This window comes from Equus asinus, chromosome 1 (genome assembly GCF_041296235.1).
Source record: "Equus asinus isolate D_3611 breed Donkey chromosome 1, EquAss-T2T_v2, whole genome shotgun sequence".
NCBI classification, from domain to species: domain Eukaryota; kingdom Metazoa; phylum Chordata; class Mammalia; order Perissodactyla; family Equidae; genus Equus; species Equus asinus.
The window spans coordinates 177,310,931-177,326,153 of record NC_091790.1 but is presented as its reverse complement, the minus strand read 5'-3'; the positions used below and the strand labels follow the sequence as shown (position 1 = coordinate 177,326,153).

General features: G+C 37.4%; 1 protein-coding gene across 1 annotated transcript in view; it reads left to right on the top strand.

Annotated features, from left to right (window-relative positions):
* The window catches only part of FAM3C (FAM3 metabolism regulating signaling molecule C), a 48,741-nt gene that overhangs the window by 11,327 nt on the left and 22,191 nt on the right, over positions 1-15,223 (top strand). The window contains exons 2-4 of the mRNA XM_014839088.3: positions 1,885-1,939; positions 8,360-8,464; positions 14,884-14,913. Coding sequence (XP_014694574.1) covers positions 1,927-1,939; positions 8,360-8,464; positions 14,884-14,913 — 148 coding nt within the window. The 5' untranslated portion in view covers positions 1,885-1,926. The remainder of the gene's footprint in view (positions 1-1,884; positions 1,940-8,359; positions 8,465-14,883; positions 14,914-15,223) is intronic.

Here is a 15,223-nt window from a genome sequence, read left to right as displayed (position 1 = left end):
AGCAGAGCATGCTGAACTTTAACTGCCAAGCCTTCACAGCTGGCTCGAGATTTGATGAAATTTTAATTTAGAGATTTTACTAAATGTTATTTGAGAAATTTTAATGAAAAACATTTATATTCAGCCAGACAATGCTAGTTGCTTATCTTGTGGTCTTACTAGTGCTAAATTTAGAAGGAGGCTTGTTGGCAGGTACAAACGGGTGGGAGATGTATGAGGCAGTGACTGTAATTGTACAGGTGTGGCCTCAGCAGGTAATGGAAACAGTGAAATAGAACAGCAAGTGTCTGCCCAACTGCTTATCACACTTTCAGAGAAATTTTCCTAGACCACACACAGATAAGAGTGAAGTTATTTTGGAATATTAGCTGGGAGGAAAGGCATATGTGTGTCCTGAATGTAGTGTTCAGTTTTGCTGGAAGTCAAAGGAAGATTTATAACCAGTTAGGGTTTTCATTTGAAAAGCCAAGAATTTTTTTTTTCTGTTTTAATGTGACGGTTTGTGGATACTTCAGTATTTCTTATTTGCTTTAAGTATTGTCCCAGCCTGTGGCTAAGTAGTTAGTTTGACTAGATATTTAATATTGACTTTTCCTGTTAGGTGGAAGGTGTTCAGATAACTAAGAAAGGAAAAGAAATCAATAATGCTCATTTCAGTGTTAGGTTAAGTGTTGATGTTGTCTTCAGTGTAGATTGGACAGAAGCAAGGGAGTTAGCATAAGAGCATTGGTCCTTTGGGTGCTCACCACCTCCACCCCCACCCCTGCTTCTTCCTTCTTGATGGGTGAGAAAACTGGATGTCTCACTTCCTTTCAGTGTCCTTCAGGGCTGTGTCATTTGTATTTGCAGCATTCTTTGATTTACTAGATCAGATATCAAGACTGAAACATCAGTATCAAAATCCAGTCTAAAATAAAGCAATATGCATTTTTGATTAATGTAATTCATTAATCAAAATTTTCTGTTGAATTCCTTTCCTGTACAATAGGTTGAGTAGACTGTGGAAACTGTCTAGCTAAACTTGGGCATGAATTTCCTGTCAAACTCATTTACTTGCTTTTCCATTTTCTTTTCCATTTTCTTTTTAAAATGTCACCTATCTTGAGTTATTTCTTAGAAGGCAAACATGTACACATACACAGATTTTTTTTCCAGCATCTCTTTCTTGTTATTAGAATAATAGCAAAGAATAATTTCTTCAGTTGGTATATAACATGCACTGTCCGTGATAATTGGTGGAATATTTAAAATTGCAATTCTATACTTCTGAATATATTCTTTTACAAACTTAAATTGAAAACCTGAAGAGGAAGAGGACCCTGGTATTAAAATAAGAAGGCTTTGCTATAAGTGCTTATCGTAGTGACACTTGAATTATGTCACACTGAAAATGAAGTGGCATCCTATATATACTGAAGATGAGGCCTGGAGCAGGAGCCAGCAGACCTAAATCCTAGCCCCATTTTTACAAATAATTTGTTCCGTTACTGGATAAGCAGCTTAACCTCTTTGGACCTCAGCTGCAGACTGAAGGTTTGGAACAAATATCAAAAGTTCCTTATAGATGTATAATCGCTGAGAATAATAGGCATTATCTTCTAGTTGCATGCTTGATGGCAGGTTTTCCCTCACTTGTTTGTTCACTTAGGGAGCTGGAGACACAGCAGTAAGATGCAACCCTCCTCTCAGGAGCCTTTATGGTCCAATGCAGGGAGCCAGGCCCGATGCTAAGAGTATTCTCATTAAATATTAATACTGATGGAATACTTAGGAATGTCATGACATTTACTTAATTGGTTTAATATATACACTCCAAATCAAACTCGATCTGGGAGGAGTGCTCATTCTAAACCTAATGATGTTTGCCTTTTCTTTTGATTTTAGGAGCTTATTTAATGAAAAGTGCCATAGACTGAAAAACCAGACATGAGGGTAGCAGGTAAGATATTTAATTCAGTAGAAATAATTCTGCTTTGTGTGTAACCTGTTTGTTTAGTAATGACTAAAGGAGAGAGTAAATAATCTTTCTCTGTATTGAGTGTAAAGCTGAGATATAACAAATCATTATTATCTTCTTTTTTAAGTAGTTGCCAAATCACAAATTGGACATTTAGTGAATGTTACCTAAGTTTTTTGGAGCACTTTTATTGAAATTATTTATGCTAAATATTTTAAGTTATGGTTTTAATGTTCTTATACAGTAAGCTTATTTGCCTAATAGTATATATAAAATGTCCATATAAAGAATAATTTGGCAGCCTAGAAAGGCTGACTTTTGTTTTTGCTAGGTTCTAGCTTATTGAGAAAAATGAGTTGTAAAGTTTAAAAGCTTAACTCTTTCCTACGTATATACTTAATTAGAACTAGTGTATGTGAAGGATTCAGGAAAATGAGTTTCTGCTTAAGTGACTGTCTCCCTAGTTCAAGTTCAGTCTACATAAGTGAGGTTACGTGTAAGGACATCTGTTCTTTGGCAGCATAGCGAGGAAATTGAAAAACACCGTTTCATGTTCATAGTATTAAGGCAGTTATTATAAAACATTATAAAAAGGCAGATTCATAAGTAACTGGAGGGGCTGATGACCTCTTCCTGCCTGTAGTGAAAATGGGTGACCCCTGCCCCTCCTCCAGCACAGCCGAGGCCCAGAAGAAGTGCACACTTTACATAGAAATTTCTAAGTGTATGCCCAACATAGGAGATAATTTGTAATTTCTCAAAATCAGGATGGTCTTTTGATTATCATCGTCTCACCAGCAAACAAAACATTCTTAAGAGAGCATCTCTTAGAAGTGCCTGAAGTTAAGGTGGGTGAATGAAGAATTCCTCTTGCCTCAGCCAGTTATATAGAACCAGATGCAGGTGATTAAACATCGTGATTATTAAACAAAGATAGAAGAGGATTGTTCACAAATGCTTTTGTGGAAATTTGGAAATCTGGATCTCTTGGTCATGAACTTACAAAAAACGTTCTTCTTTGACTAGCTGTACAATTGTTAAAGAAGGATAGTCCCAGAAAACCGAGAGCTTGTTTGTGGTTTAAAAAAACTTATTGTAATGTCTTTTCTTAAGTCTTTGAATACAGCAGGATCAACTTTATGATTATGTGTCTCCAGGTGATTTTAAAAGTACATTATTTAATTAAACATGGTCATTTGAAATAATTAAAGCAAATTTCTCCATCTCACATAATTCCACATTCATTCGAGTTGAAACTAACTTTGTCATCCGGTCCATTTCTCTGATTCGGACAGTTATTACCAAGATTAATTGACAAGTAATTATTCACTGATTGCTTATTTTATTTTTGGCACTGTTCCTAGTATGTCTCTAGGGGACTGCCTTGAATGAATGAATAAGTAAGATTAGCTGTTAGCTTATTTCTTTTAGACTAATTAATCTCTAATTTATTTATTTTTATTTTTTTTTGAGGAAGATTAGCCCTGAGCTAACACCTGCTGCCAATCCTCCTCTTTTTGCTGAGGAGAACTGGCCCTAAGCTAACATCTGTGCCCATCTTCCTCTACTTTATATGTGGGATGACTGCCACAGCATGGCTTGCTAAACGGTGCCATGTCCACACCCAGGATCCAATCTGGTGAACCCTGGGCCGCTGGAGCGGAACGTGTTCACTTAACCACTGTGCTACCGGGCCGGCCCCAATTTCCTCTAATTTAAAAAAATACCCAGTTGGTTTGAAATATCCTTATAGCAGTTATTCTTACAGTGAGGCATCAATGTCTAAAGTTTGTGCTTTTTGGTTTGTGAAAAATAGAGACACTCAGATTAGTGCAGTCCCTGGCTTGATGGAAGGGGGAATCTCATGGAAAGTCAAAAATGGGAACTGTGGCTTGCTGTGGTTAGGCTCCTCCAAGTCCAGAATTGGATGGTGGCCTGCTCTGGAGGAGACCCTTATAAAGGGTCTTAGAAGTTCCAGAACTCTGCATTATCTAAGCTCTGCTACTCTTCACCTGGCTGCTCCTCTCAGGGACCATCTGCTTGTTCTATTATCAGCTTCTCCATCTCTAACTTCTCTCTCCCTTAGAGCTTTTGTTTCTTCCTAGCTCCTCTGATGGCCCAGCGTGAGTGAATAGGTCTTGGTTTGACTCAGTTCTACCACTGACTAGTTATGTGACCTTAGGCAAGTGATCTAAATTCTTAGCCTTGTTTTCTTTATTTGTAAAATGAAAATAATCTTTTTTTTTTCTGCTGAGGACCCACACCCCTACTGTAACACCCCAGGGTATCTCTCTGAAAAATAAGGGAGTTGGACTCTATTCCCTCCCAGCTCTGACTTTCTGAACATCCAGTCTGCTGTGGCTGCTGTGTGAGTGCTAGAAGATCTGTATATCGGGAAAATGGACTTCAAAACCAAGAAAGTGATTGGAGCTCTTTGAGTGTTGATGGAAGGCTGAGAGGAACATACCCTCCTTCTGCCCTTTGGTGTCTGAGGAGTTCCCTTTTTCTGTGGGAACCCACTAACCTTCTGCTTTTCCAGTGAATACATTTGCAACTTTAATATTGCATTCCTGAGAATTTGCTTGGTTCATTAAAAAAATGATTTATGGTGATGGGGGTTTTTGCTGCTTGGCTCCCCCATGACAGACACCTGAGTATGTGCTGTGCTGCGGAGACGATTGAGAAGGGAGCCCGCTCCTCTCACAGTCACCACCCATCAAAGCCCCCTGTCTTCTTGCCCCAGATGAATTGTGCTGTAACCAAGACAGTGATGATATAATTCCAGCCAATACATTCACCTTTAAAACCTTGATTTAATAAAGCCCATGTGGATATGACAAATGGCTGGTGTGTAATTTTGGTTATCAGAATATATGCCCCAATAATCCAGTATATTTCTTAACCTCATATAGTTTAATGGGAGCCAGTATGAATTTCCTTGAAACCTGATATACCATAACTTGTAGCTAAACTCTGGAAATGAACTAATGTCACCTCAGGGCTACAGATTTCCCAATATCATCTGTGTTGAGCTGTTAGAAATCAAATAGTCTTCTCTTTTTGAGCGGAGTGTGGGGATGGTGGTTATCCTGAGCCTCTTGTTAGAGCTTGTTGAGTATTGTCAGTCCTTAGTGTGTGAAGGAGCACATGACGCTTGAGAGGGGTGAGGGCACCATCATGGCACACTCTTTGCCGGTCCTCCCTCAGAGAAGATTGTCTTCTCACTCTCTTTTTAAATTCAATTTATTTAAACTCAAAAAACAAACAAAAGCAGTTCACCCATTTCTCTCAACCTCCCATTCCCCACCTCTGGCAACCACCAATCTGTTCTCTGTATCAAAGAGCTTAGCTTTTTTACTTAATTTTTTTGAGAGTCCACGTGTAAGAGACATCAAACAATATTTGTCTTTCTCTGTCTGACTTATTTCACTTAGCATAGTACCCTTGAGGTCCATCTGTGTTATCATAGATGGCGAGATTTCGTTCTTTTTATGGCTGAGTAATATACACACACACACAATGGAATATTCCATTGGAGTGTATGTATTCCATTCCATATATATTTCCATTCCAGTGGAATATATGTACACACACCACAATTTCTTTATCCACTAGGTTATTATAAATAATGCTGCAATGAACATGGGGTGCATATATCTTTTTGAATTAGTTTTTTTGTTTTCTTTGGATAAATACCCAGAAGTGGAATTGCTGGGTCATATGGCAGTTATATTTTTAATTTTTGAGGAACCTCCATACTGTTTTCCATAGTGGCTGTACCAGTTTACATCCCTACCAATAGTCCACAAGGGTTCCCTTTTCTCCACCTCCTTGTCCACACTTGTTATTTCTGATCTTTTTGATAATATCCATTCTAACAGGTGTGAGGTGGTATCTCATTGAGGTTTTGATTTGCATTTCCCTGATGATTAATGATGTAGAGCATCTTTTCATGTACCTGTGACCATCTGTATGTCTTCTTTAGAAAAATGTCTCTTCAGATCTTTTACCCATTTTAAGTCAGATTTTTTTTTGTGCTGTTGAGTTCTATGAGTTCTTTATATGTTTTGAATATTAGCCCCTTATCAGATAAATGACTTGCAAATGTTTTATCCCATTCAGTAGATTGCCTGAATGTATATATATATATTTATTAAAATAATATCTTGAAAATCTGTGCAAGTGAGATTATGCTTATAAAGTATTCAGCTCTATAGTAGGCACTAGGTAAATCGTGTATGTCTGTGTGTATTATATATGTGTATGGATGTATACATGTATGTGATATATATGTATAAAGCTTATTTAGTGTAAGTTCAGGTTTAGCTTGGTATAGAATTTACTCTAGAACTTTCATATAACCTTGATGTTTTTAGTTTAGTGTTTTTTTTTGAGGAAGATTAGCCCTCAGCTAACTGCTGCCAATCCTCTTTTTGCTGAGGAAGACTGGCCCTGAGCTAACACCCATGCCCATCTTCCTCTACTTTATATATGGGATGCCTGCCACAGCATGGCTTTTGCCAAGTGATGCCATGTCCACACCTGGGATCCGAACTGGGGAACCCGGGCTGTTGAGAAGCAGAACGTGCAAACTTAACCGCTGCGTCACAGGGCCGGCTCCTAACCTTGATGTTTTAATCATTTTAATATTTCAATCTTGAACAATGAAGGTTTCATATATATTTTAAGGGACAGGGAAAGGTTATCTGTAGTTTCACATGCCCATAATTTCTAGAAAATAAGATGTTAAGACTGTCATGTGATGTATAATCTTTAAGCCCTTGTCTTAAGTGGTGAAGGAGGAATATGCCACTTGTTACCGTTTGTCTATTTAGCAAACACTTGTGGAGAGTATTACTATGTATGAGGCACTCTGTTAGATCCTGTGGGGGGAAGAGTTCAAAGCCTCATGAATTTTGCTCTCTTATGCACTAGAAACACTTGTAGTTGCTCTTGAAAACAGGAAGCACAGTTTTTGGAGGAGAGAAGGTAGGAAACAGAGGAAGTGTGGGGTTAATTAGTTTGGTAGTTAGGCTTCCTCGTTGCCACCTCATTTCTATATTTATAGAGTATTTCTAAATAGAAATGAGTAGCTCTGAGAAATTAGTGCTTCTCAGCATCATCAGCCTTTCTGAGCATTATTGGTTCATTTCCTTCCCTCATCTAAAAATGCAGTCCTAATCTTTTTAGGTTTATGAAATTAGAATGAACGTAGTGCTTTCTTAATCTTCCTTACCCAATAAGTTGAGTTTTGGTAGGTTTTCAGGAGACTGTCATAAGTGAGTGTTAGAATCGAGAGCTGTACAAAGCACTGGGCTCTGCCAGGATCCCTGGACCCCAGTCCTTATGCTGCGCTAATTTACCTGTAATCTTGGGTGGTTGCCTCACTTCTGGGCTTTTGTTTCCATAAGGATAGTGAGATGACTGCTGATCTTGTCTACCTCTTTTAGATCAATATAAATTAAACTTTTGGTGAGAGAGGGGAATGGGGATTGTACAATGTTAATATTGTTCCCAAATAACTAATGAGATGACTCTAAGATCCTAAGGGTAAGAGGAAGATGTTTCTTTCCTGTCATTTTCCATTTCCTTTCCTATCTTGCCCTTTTTCTGTCTTAGATTTGCTTAGCTATAGAGAAAGAGAACAAATATGTTTCATATTAAGCAGTTAACTAGTTAAAGTTAGCTATTTGTAAGGCACTCAGAAATGGTTAAAGATATAAACAGACCTTATCATGTAGCCACATTATGAAGCATATGTGATAGGAGCCAAATTAAGTCCTCTGGGAGTTGAGAATACCTGTCTTAAACTAGGTATTAAGTATGAGGAGGAGTACTTTGTTGTTCACCATCCCAGGAGCACTTGTGTAGCTCCAGGAGAGATGTTGGTTGGTGAGAGGACAGTAGGCCTGCTACATTTCACTGGAGGACTCCTTGCTTAGTGGACATCCTACTCTCTTGCCTTAGTATCTCCAGAAGGTCCAGCGTTTTTGCATCATCCCTGTATAGTATTGCCCTTTATATTTGAGAAGGATTAGGAATGCATCATCCAACATACTTGGTGGTGGTGTTCCATTAGCCATCGTACTTTTGTATAGTTGGCCAGCAATTGATGGCAGGTCATTCTTCTAGATGTAAAACAGACATATAACTCAAGCAGTTCCTTGTCTAGATTGCTAGCCAATCTGATAATTCTTTCATCAGGAAAATCCCTTGATGGATTGTTGGTACAATTTTTGTTTTAACTTAAGTAAAATTAAGATCCAGTAGATAAAAAGTAGAAATCTATTAGTCTTAAAACATTTTTTTCTTATACACTTACATTTTGTCCTTGAAATACTATATAATACAAGTTCTTTGGGCTCATAAGCTCATGCTGAGTTATTTCTGCCTTTTATCTAGGTGCTGCAAAGTTGGTGGTAGCTGTGGCAGTATTTTTACTGACATTTTATGTTATTTCTCAAGTATTTGAAATAAAAATGGATGCAAGTTTAGGAAATCTATTTGGTAAGTTTCATTTTCTTTTCCCTTTCTTAAATCTTATTTTTGCTGTGGTTGTCTTTTAAATTTTTACTGGTGATCAACATTGAGTCACTCTGCTATTCAGTCTGTCTAGAAAAGAAAATGTAATTATATTGGTAAGTGTGATTCATTAAAATGTTCTAAAGTACACAATAGAAGGTCTTAGAATTAATTCAGTGTAAAGCATCAATCTTCTATTCAACATTTTGAATATTTAATGGGGTCTGTTTTATACATGCTTAGGGACATTAATCATAGCCTTCTAAATGTGCATTCTAGAAGATATCACACCCTTCTAGAAAACTTGAAACCAAATCTAGCCCTCAGTTAGCAAGTGATTAGGAGTCATAATAATGCATTTTAAATGCCAGCCATAGAAATCCATCTTGTTTTCCTACCTTTATTTTCCTTCTGCAACATTTTTCTTTTTACCAATTTATTTAATGCTATGTTGTAAACATACCATTGTAAGCTACCTTAACTCAGTTTTTAACAGAATCTTTAAGTTAATAAAATAAGTTACCATTTGAAATGTATGGATAAGCTTTGGCTGAAGCATCATTTAAGGTATTAAAATATTACACATGAAAGGTGAGACTAGGAAACCACGAAACAGTATTTTGATGTAGTAGGCAGGAATTGGGTAAAACAACTTTCAGACTCTGGAATAGTCAATTTTGCTTTCCTAAATTAATATTTGGGAGGGATCCCCAGACCTAATTCACTCCCTCTCACATCTAGTTTCAAGACTCCCTTAAACTGGTGCTTCTCAAACTTTAATGTCAAAGGAGTCACCAGGGAATCTTGGTCAATGAAGATTTTGATTCAGTGTCTGGGATGGGCTCTGAGACTGCTTTTCTAACAAGCTCCCAGGTGATGCTGAGGTTCCTATCCATGGACCACCTACTGAGTATCAAGGCTTTAGGCAAATCTGACATGTAGTCATCAATTTCTGTATAAACATTTTCGGGTGACTTTTCTTACAATGACTGCATAAAAGCACTTCCTTGTATGGCTCTGAACTCTGCCTTTTACACTCCCAAGTAATTTCAATCCACTGATCTTCCTTCTACCTGCTGGAGCTCCCTTCAACATTAATGATCCCTCAAATAGTTAAATTGGAGGCATATTCCTTCAGGCGATCTTTTTACGAATTCCCATCTTTTTAAGTTGAGGAATTCCCCTTTCGATCATTTCTCTTAATGTACTGGTTATTCTCCTCCTGTACCACCTGTTTTTCAGCACCCATCTTAAAATGAAGTATCCAGGATCCAGCACAGAGTAGTTCCTGCAAAGTATAGTGAGACTTGACTTGCCTTCTTCTCATCTGTATACTTCTCTTACTGTAAAGGGGCCAGCCAGGTGGCCTTTGAGAAGGCAGCTGATTTCAGTTGAATGATGGGGCAGACACGACATTGAAGGCATTGAGGGCTTGTTGAGGGTTGCTGTGGAAACCATGTGTATAATTAAGTCTTCTAAGAAAGGTTGATGGTAAGGGAAGAAGATTATGGGATGGTAGCTTGAGGCTGAAGCAAGTTCAGCATTTTTTTCCTAAGTAATGGAGAGACTTTCACTTGTCTATAGGCCTTGGGCAAAGATTCAGTGAATGACAAATTGGTGGGAAGAGATTGAACAGACATGAAAAGATGGATCCTTGAGGGAAGGCAGGCAATAGGACCATTGATACAAATAGAATAATTACTCTGGGGAAAGATCCACTGTTTTCAGAGAGAACGATGAAGGATGAAGCCACAGTGTCTGGCCTAGTTTGCATCCAGATCTCTAGACTGGACTGTTTCTGTAAACATCACAGGGATGTCGCTACATGTGTTTCTTATCTTTGATGTCTGCCTGTCTCACCACTGCCAGAGCGATTCTCTAGAAACTCATGAACCTGTAGTACTTCCAATTATTGGACAGTAAAATCTGAACTCCCTACTTAGGCTGGCCCTCAAACCCGCCTAACCTGCCTCTGCCTTTCTCGCCTGTTCTCCACCCTCCCCACCCCATGCCTCGCATTCACAGGGCCCATCGGCACTCACAAACCCTGTCCTTTCATACTTTGGTCTTTGCTCATGCTGATTCCCCACCCGGCACGTCCTTCTCATCTCCCCTTCGTCAGCTAATCCTTCTCATTTTTTTCAAACTGCATAAATGCTCCTTCTTGAGAGAAATTGTATTTGAACCTCCCTCTTTCCTTAATAGAATGTGTTACTCCTTTTTCTGAATTGTTTGTTTTAATGCATAGTATTAATATCTCAATTTGGCACTGATTAATTACATACTTACACGATAGAATTTATTTTCTTTTACTCTTTTTCAAGTATCCATCTCCCCTTACTGGAGAATGAATTTTCAGGGCAATAATATCTTGGAGCTTCACCCAGCATCTAGCACTAGGCCCTGTAGGTAGTATTGCCAATTGAATGGAAGATGAATGTAGGTAATTAAGAATTAGGATTTTTTACGTGGAGAGGAAGAGTATTTCCAAAGTGGGATTCATTTAAAGCTGCATTAGTTGAAAAGCCACGGTTGTCAGCTATGAAAAACGCTCAGCTACTTCAGCTAGGCTAGTTGTCTTTCCTGGCTTTCATTTTGACTTTTCCTAATTTTAGGAACCTGCAAGGTTTTACTGTGTGTCTTTAGCTGTTTGATTTAGGCATTCTTGTGGCAGATGGTTTATTTTATTGTCACAACTGAAGTAGTAGCACATGTATCCGCCAAACCTTATTAGATTCCAATCTATTGAACGGGTAAAAATTTAACTTATATGGTTAAATTTTCGCTTTTATTTCAGAATAATTGAGCAAAGATGAATATATTGTTGTCTTTACCATTCATTTAACATCTAACTTAATTTACGAAAGGGTAATAAGTTTAACTCAACATTAGGATTGTTTCTATAATAAGTATCTTAGGGAGATCCGTGAGATTTAATTATAGTTCTTTTGGTGGTAAGTTTTCCATTTTTTCAACTTTTTGATATATAAATTACTTGATAGTTTCTATAAATTTAAATTCAGGTTGATTGTGTAGTACTGTTTTAGAAAAAATAAAGTGAACTTATTTTTGGAAAAGAAGAATGAAAATTTTTGCCCATAATTAGTAGTTGAAATTACCAAAATAAATTGTGATATTTTTTAACACAATTTTTTACCAAAACATTTTATTTTGAGATAACTGTAGATTCACATGGATTTGTAAGAAATAATACAGAGAGATCTTGCATACCCTTTACTCAGTTTCTCATATTGTTAACATCTTACAAAACTATATATAGTGTCCCAAGTAGGCTATCTACCTAGGTACAATCCACCATCCTTAGTCACGATTGTGATTTAACATAGCATTAGTTTTCAGTGTGGATACTTAACAACCAGTAAATGTACTGAACACAGTTCAAATTACTTTTGCATGTATTGCTGTCGTAAATACTTAATGTTCTATTGAGTTGATTTATTTTTACCCTTTCAAATTGAAACCATTGATAAATAGTATAGACATAAATAACTTGACACATTATCAAAAACTATTTTATACTTAAAAAGGACAAAATAGTTCTGATTTCTTTAGCCTGACTTGTTGAAAGATATTCATTGATGAAACCAAATCAGAAATGTTTATTTGTTCCTTGAAGTGAAAAGTTGTATATTGAAAGAAATTGAGAATTAGAGCTGTCAAGGTAGTTTAAGGAACAAAAGTTGCACAAAGGAGGGATTTTTGTCTTCGGATGCTGTGGCTATACTCTTGGACAACATCCTATTTTACTTGTGTAAATTTACCCGTTTTGCCTCCAGATGTTAAAATTCTCAGAATTGCAGGCCTAGTAGAAGACTTTTGGTTTTGTTGAATATTGGATAAAAATTAGTTTTCATCTGGAAAGAAAAGCCTTTCTCGAGAGTTTCTTTACCTTTGAGCATCTTCTCCCCTTACTGTTATGCAAATTAAATGGAGGTGATATTATTTGATTGAAAGCCTGATGATGAAGGGAAACTGGTTTTCCCAAAATTGTATCCCACTAAAGTTTTTTGAATGGAGTAGCATTTACTTTTTTTTTTCCCGCATCTCTTAAGTTTTACAAGCAGATTCATTTGACCATTTTAGAGGCTCATCCCTGGTTTTCCTTCTGCCTCCGTTTCCTCAGCCACACTCTTCCTCTGAGCATTGTTTGATTGTTGATGTCTCTCAGATCCTCTCCTCAGCCGTCTTCTCACTTTAAATCTTCTCTTTGGGTGGCCTCATCATTTGCTGATTTTTCCAGTTTGTATCTTCATCCCAGATCTCATTTACAATTGGCCTCTGGACTTTTCCACTTGGATCTTCTCCAAGTATCTTAAAATGAACAGATCCAACACAGAACTCATCATCCATCCCTTGCCCCATCTCCATTTCCTCACTAGATTATAAACATCTTGAGAGCAGAGATGGTGTTTTTGTTCATTGGCTCATGTGAATGAATAAATGAAGGCTTCTAAAGCCAAATGTCTGAGAGAGAGACTTGATTCCTCCCTTTGCATCCTCTCTCCCTCTGGTCCATTCCCAAGTCTCTTCAGTGATACTTCCTTAGTTGTTCTGAACCTTTCTACTTCTTTCAAACCCACGGAAACTGTCTTTGTTCGGGCTGCTACCATTTTTACCTGGATTACTTCAGCAGCGTCCCTGTCCTTGTGTACTTGTCTGAAGTCTTGAACCCTCTGCAGTCTGTCTGTACTCTTCACTCAGAAGGTTATTCCAAAAGCTCCCTATCCTGGCTCCCCATTCCTAGCAGGACTAGCAGTTTTCGTTCATGTGTTCATGAGATCTCAGACATTACTTTTTTGGGGGTGGTACCCTGTGAGTTTGGGTGCTAGAATGAGATATGGCTTTGAAAACTAGCTCTGCCAATTACTAGCTATAGCTTAGAACAAATCAAACCAGTAAACCTCTCTGTTCCCAGTTTCTTTATGTTTCAGACAGGGATGATGGTCAAATCAATAATACATGTGAAAGTACTTGACCGAGTGTCCAGCCTATGTGAATGAGCTATGTTATATTACCCCCATTCTGATCCCGCTGTCTTCCCCGTATTCTGTTACCATAAGCCAGGTATACCAAAACTCCTGATTTGAGCAATGTTCCTCTGTAAGCATCTTAACACTTGAGCCTGATAATACGTGTTTGTTCAGGACAAAGTGAAATTGAGAATTGCTAGTCTTCATGCTGCTAATCACTGGTTGCTGATCACTCTCTGAGCTTTCGTTTTCTCATTTACAAAACTTGAAAGCATTGGACCATTGATCACCAGAATTATTTTTTTCCCTTACTTTTATGACATAATTAAGGAAATTGAAAGAATGAGCCCCAGAAATCCCAACACCCTAATTTACTAACCGATCATTTTTTGTTTCTTTCAAGTCCTTGCCTATCTGACTTTAGTGGTGCATAATATTCTGAGTGTTCTATAGAGTTAACAAGCCTTCATTTACTTGGTTATTCTCCTCTTTTTCAACATTTGCATATTATTTTTCTTTTAAGTTTCTGTTCTTCCATTTGAGTACTGGACTTACAGGAAATTCCCAGTTATCTAAAATAGTACAGAACTAAAAACTATTTATAGTCAAACAGCTGGCAAACATTTATGACACTGAATGCTTATTAGCTAAATCAGGAAATGGCTGTCCCCCGTACTATTGATGACCTGAATTGTAGTCTCCTGATTACAATTCAGATGTTAATGCTTTTAGAAAGCTCTAAGTGTAGATGGCCAGATTGAGATCTACTGCATTCAAGTTAAAGTGGATCAGAACGGTCTGGCTTCCTTGAACTGAAAAGTTACAAAACTCCTAGTAATGACCTTAATGTTTTAATTACACCCAATACATTTCTATTTTAGAGAAGTTAAAGCTCCTGACCACCACCCCACCATCCCGCTTGTGCCCCGCATCCATCTGGTGTCATGTCCCATTCCCGTTTCCGTGCTGCCCCTGGCCCCCCCAATCCCCATAGCCTAACTACTAAGAAAGGTTTATGTATGTTCTTCGGGGTTTTATATGCATACGTACACAACAGCATACAGCAGCAACAACTTTTAAACACCCTATTATTCGCCAAATATATATTTAAAGGCATTTAAAGGTAAGTGGTAGAGTAACTTTCTGAATGAGATTTAAATTTATAATAACTAAAAATAAAAACAAAAGGTAAATATAAAATATTCTATCAATAATAAAATACTACCCTCTATGACTCCTCTATATAATTGTTTATAGTGAGTTATGTAGCCTACAGTTACTTTCTCACTTTTTTCTCTAAAGCAATGTTTTATTTCTTGTATTTTATAGGCCTATTAGCTCTAAATATGTTTAAAATGTGGATACTTGCCAATTGTGTTATTCCTTCTAACAAAGATAATTTCTTTTTCTTAGCAAGGTCAGCATTGGACACAGCTGCACGTGGTAAGTATTTCATCTCAATATTTTGCAGATGGTTTGTTCTGTTTTATCTTAGGCATATGAGAACTTATATTTGAGGAATGGAGATAGTGTAGCATGAGCAAAAACTGATTTAGAAGTTGCTTTTTAAAGTTATAAGGATGTTATCTGATTGGACAGCCCAGTATTCTTGGTATTTATTCATAACGGATATTTTGTTTCATTAGTGTTTTTTTAGCTTCGGTACTCTAAGTACAGAAAGGCTGTAAAGGCAGAATTCCTAGTTAGAACTAGTACATGAGCAGATATTCAGTGGTGCATTGGGCATTTTCCT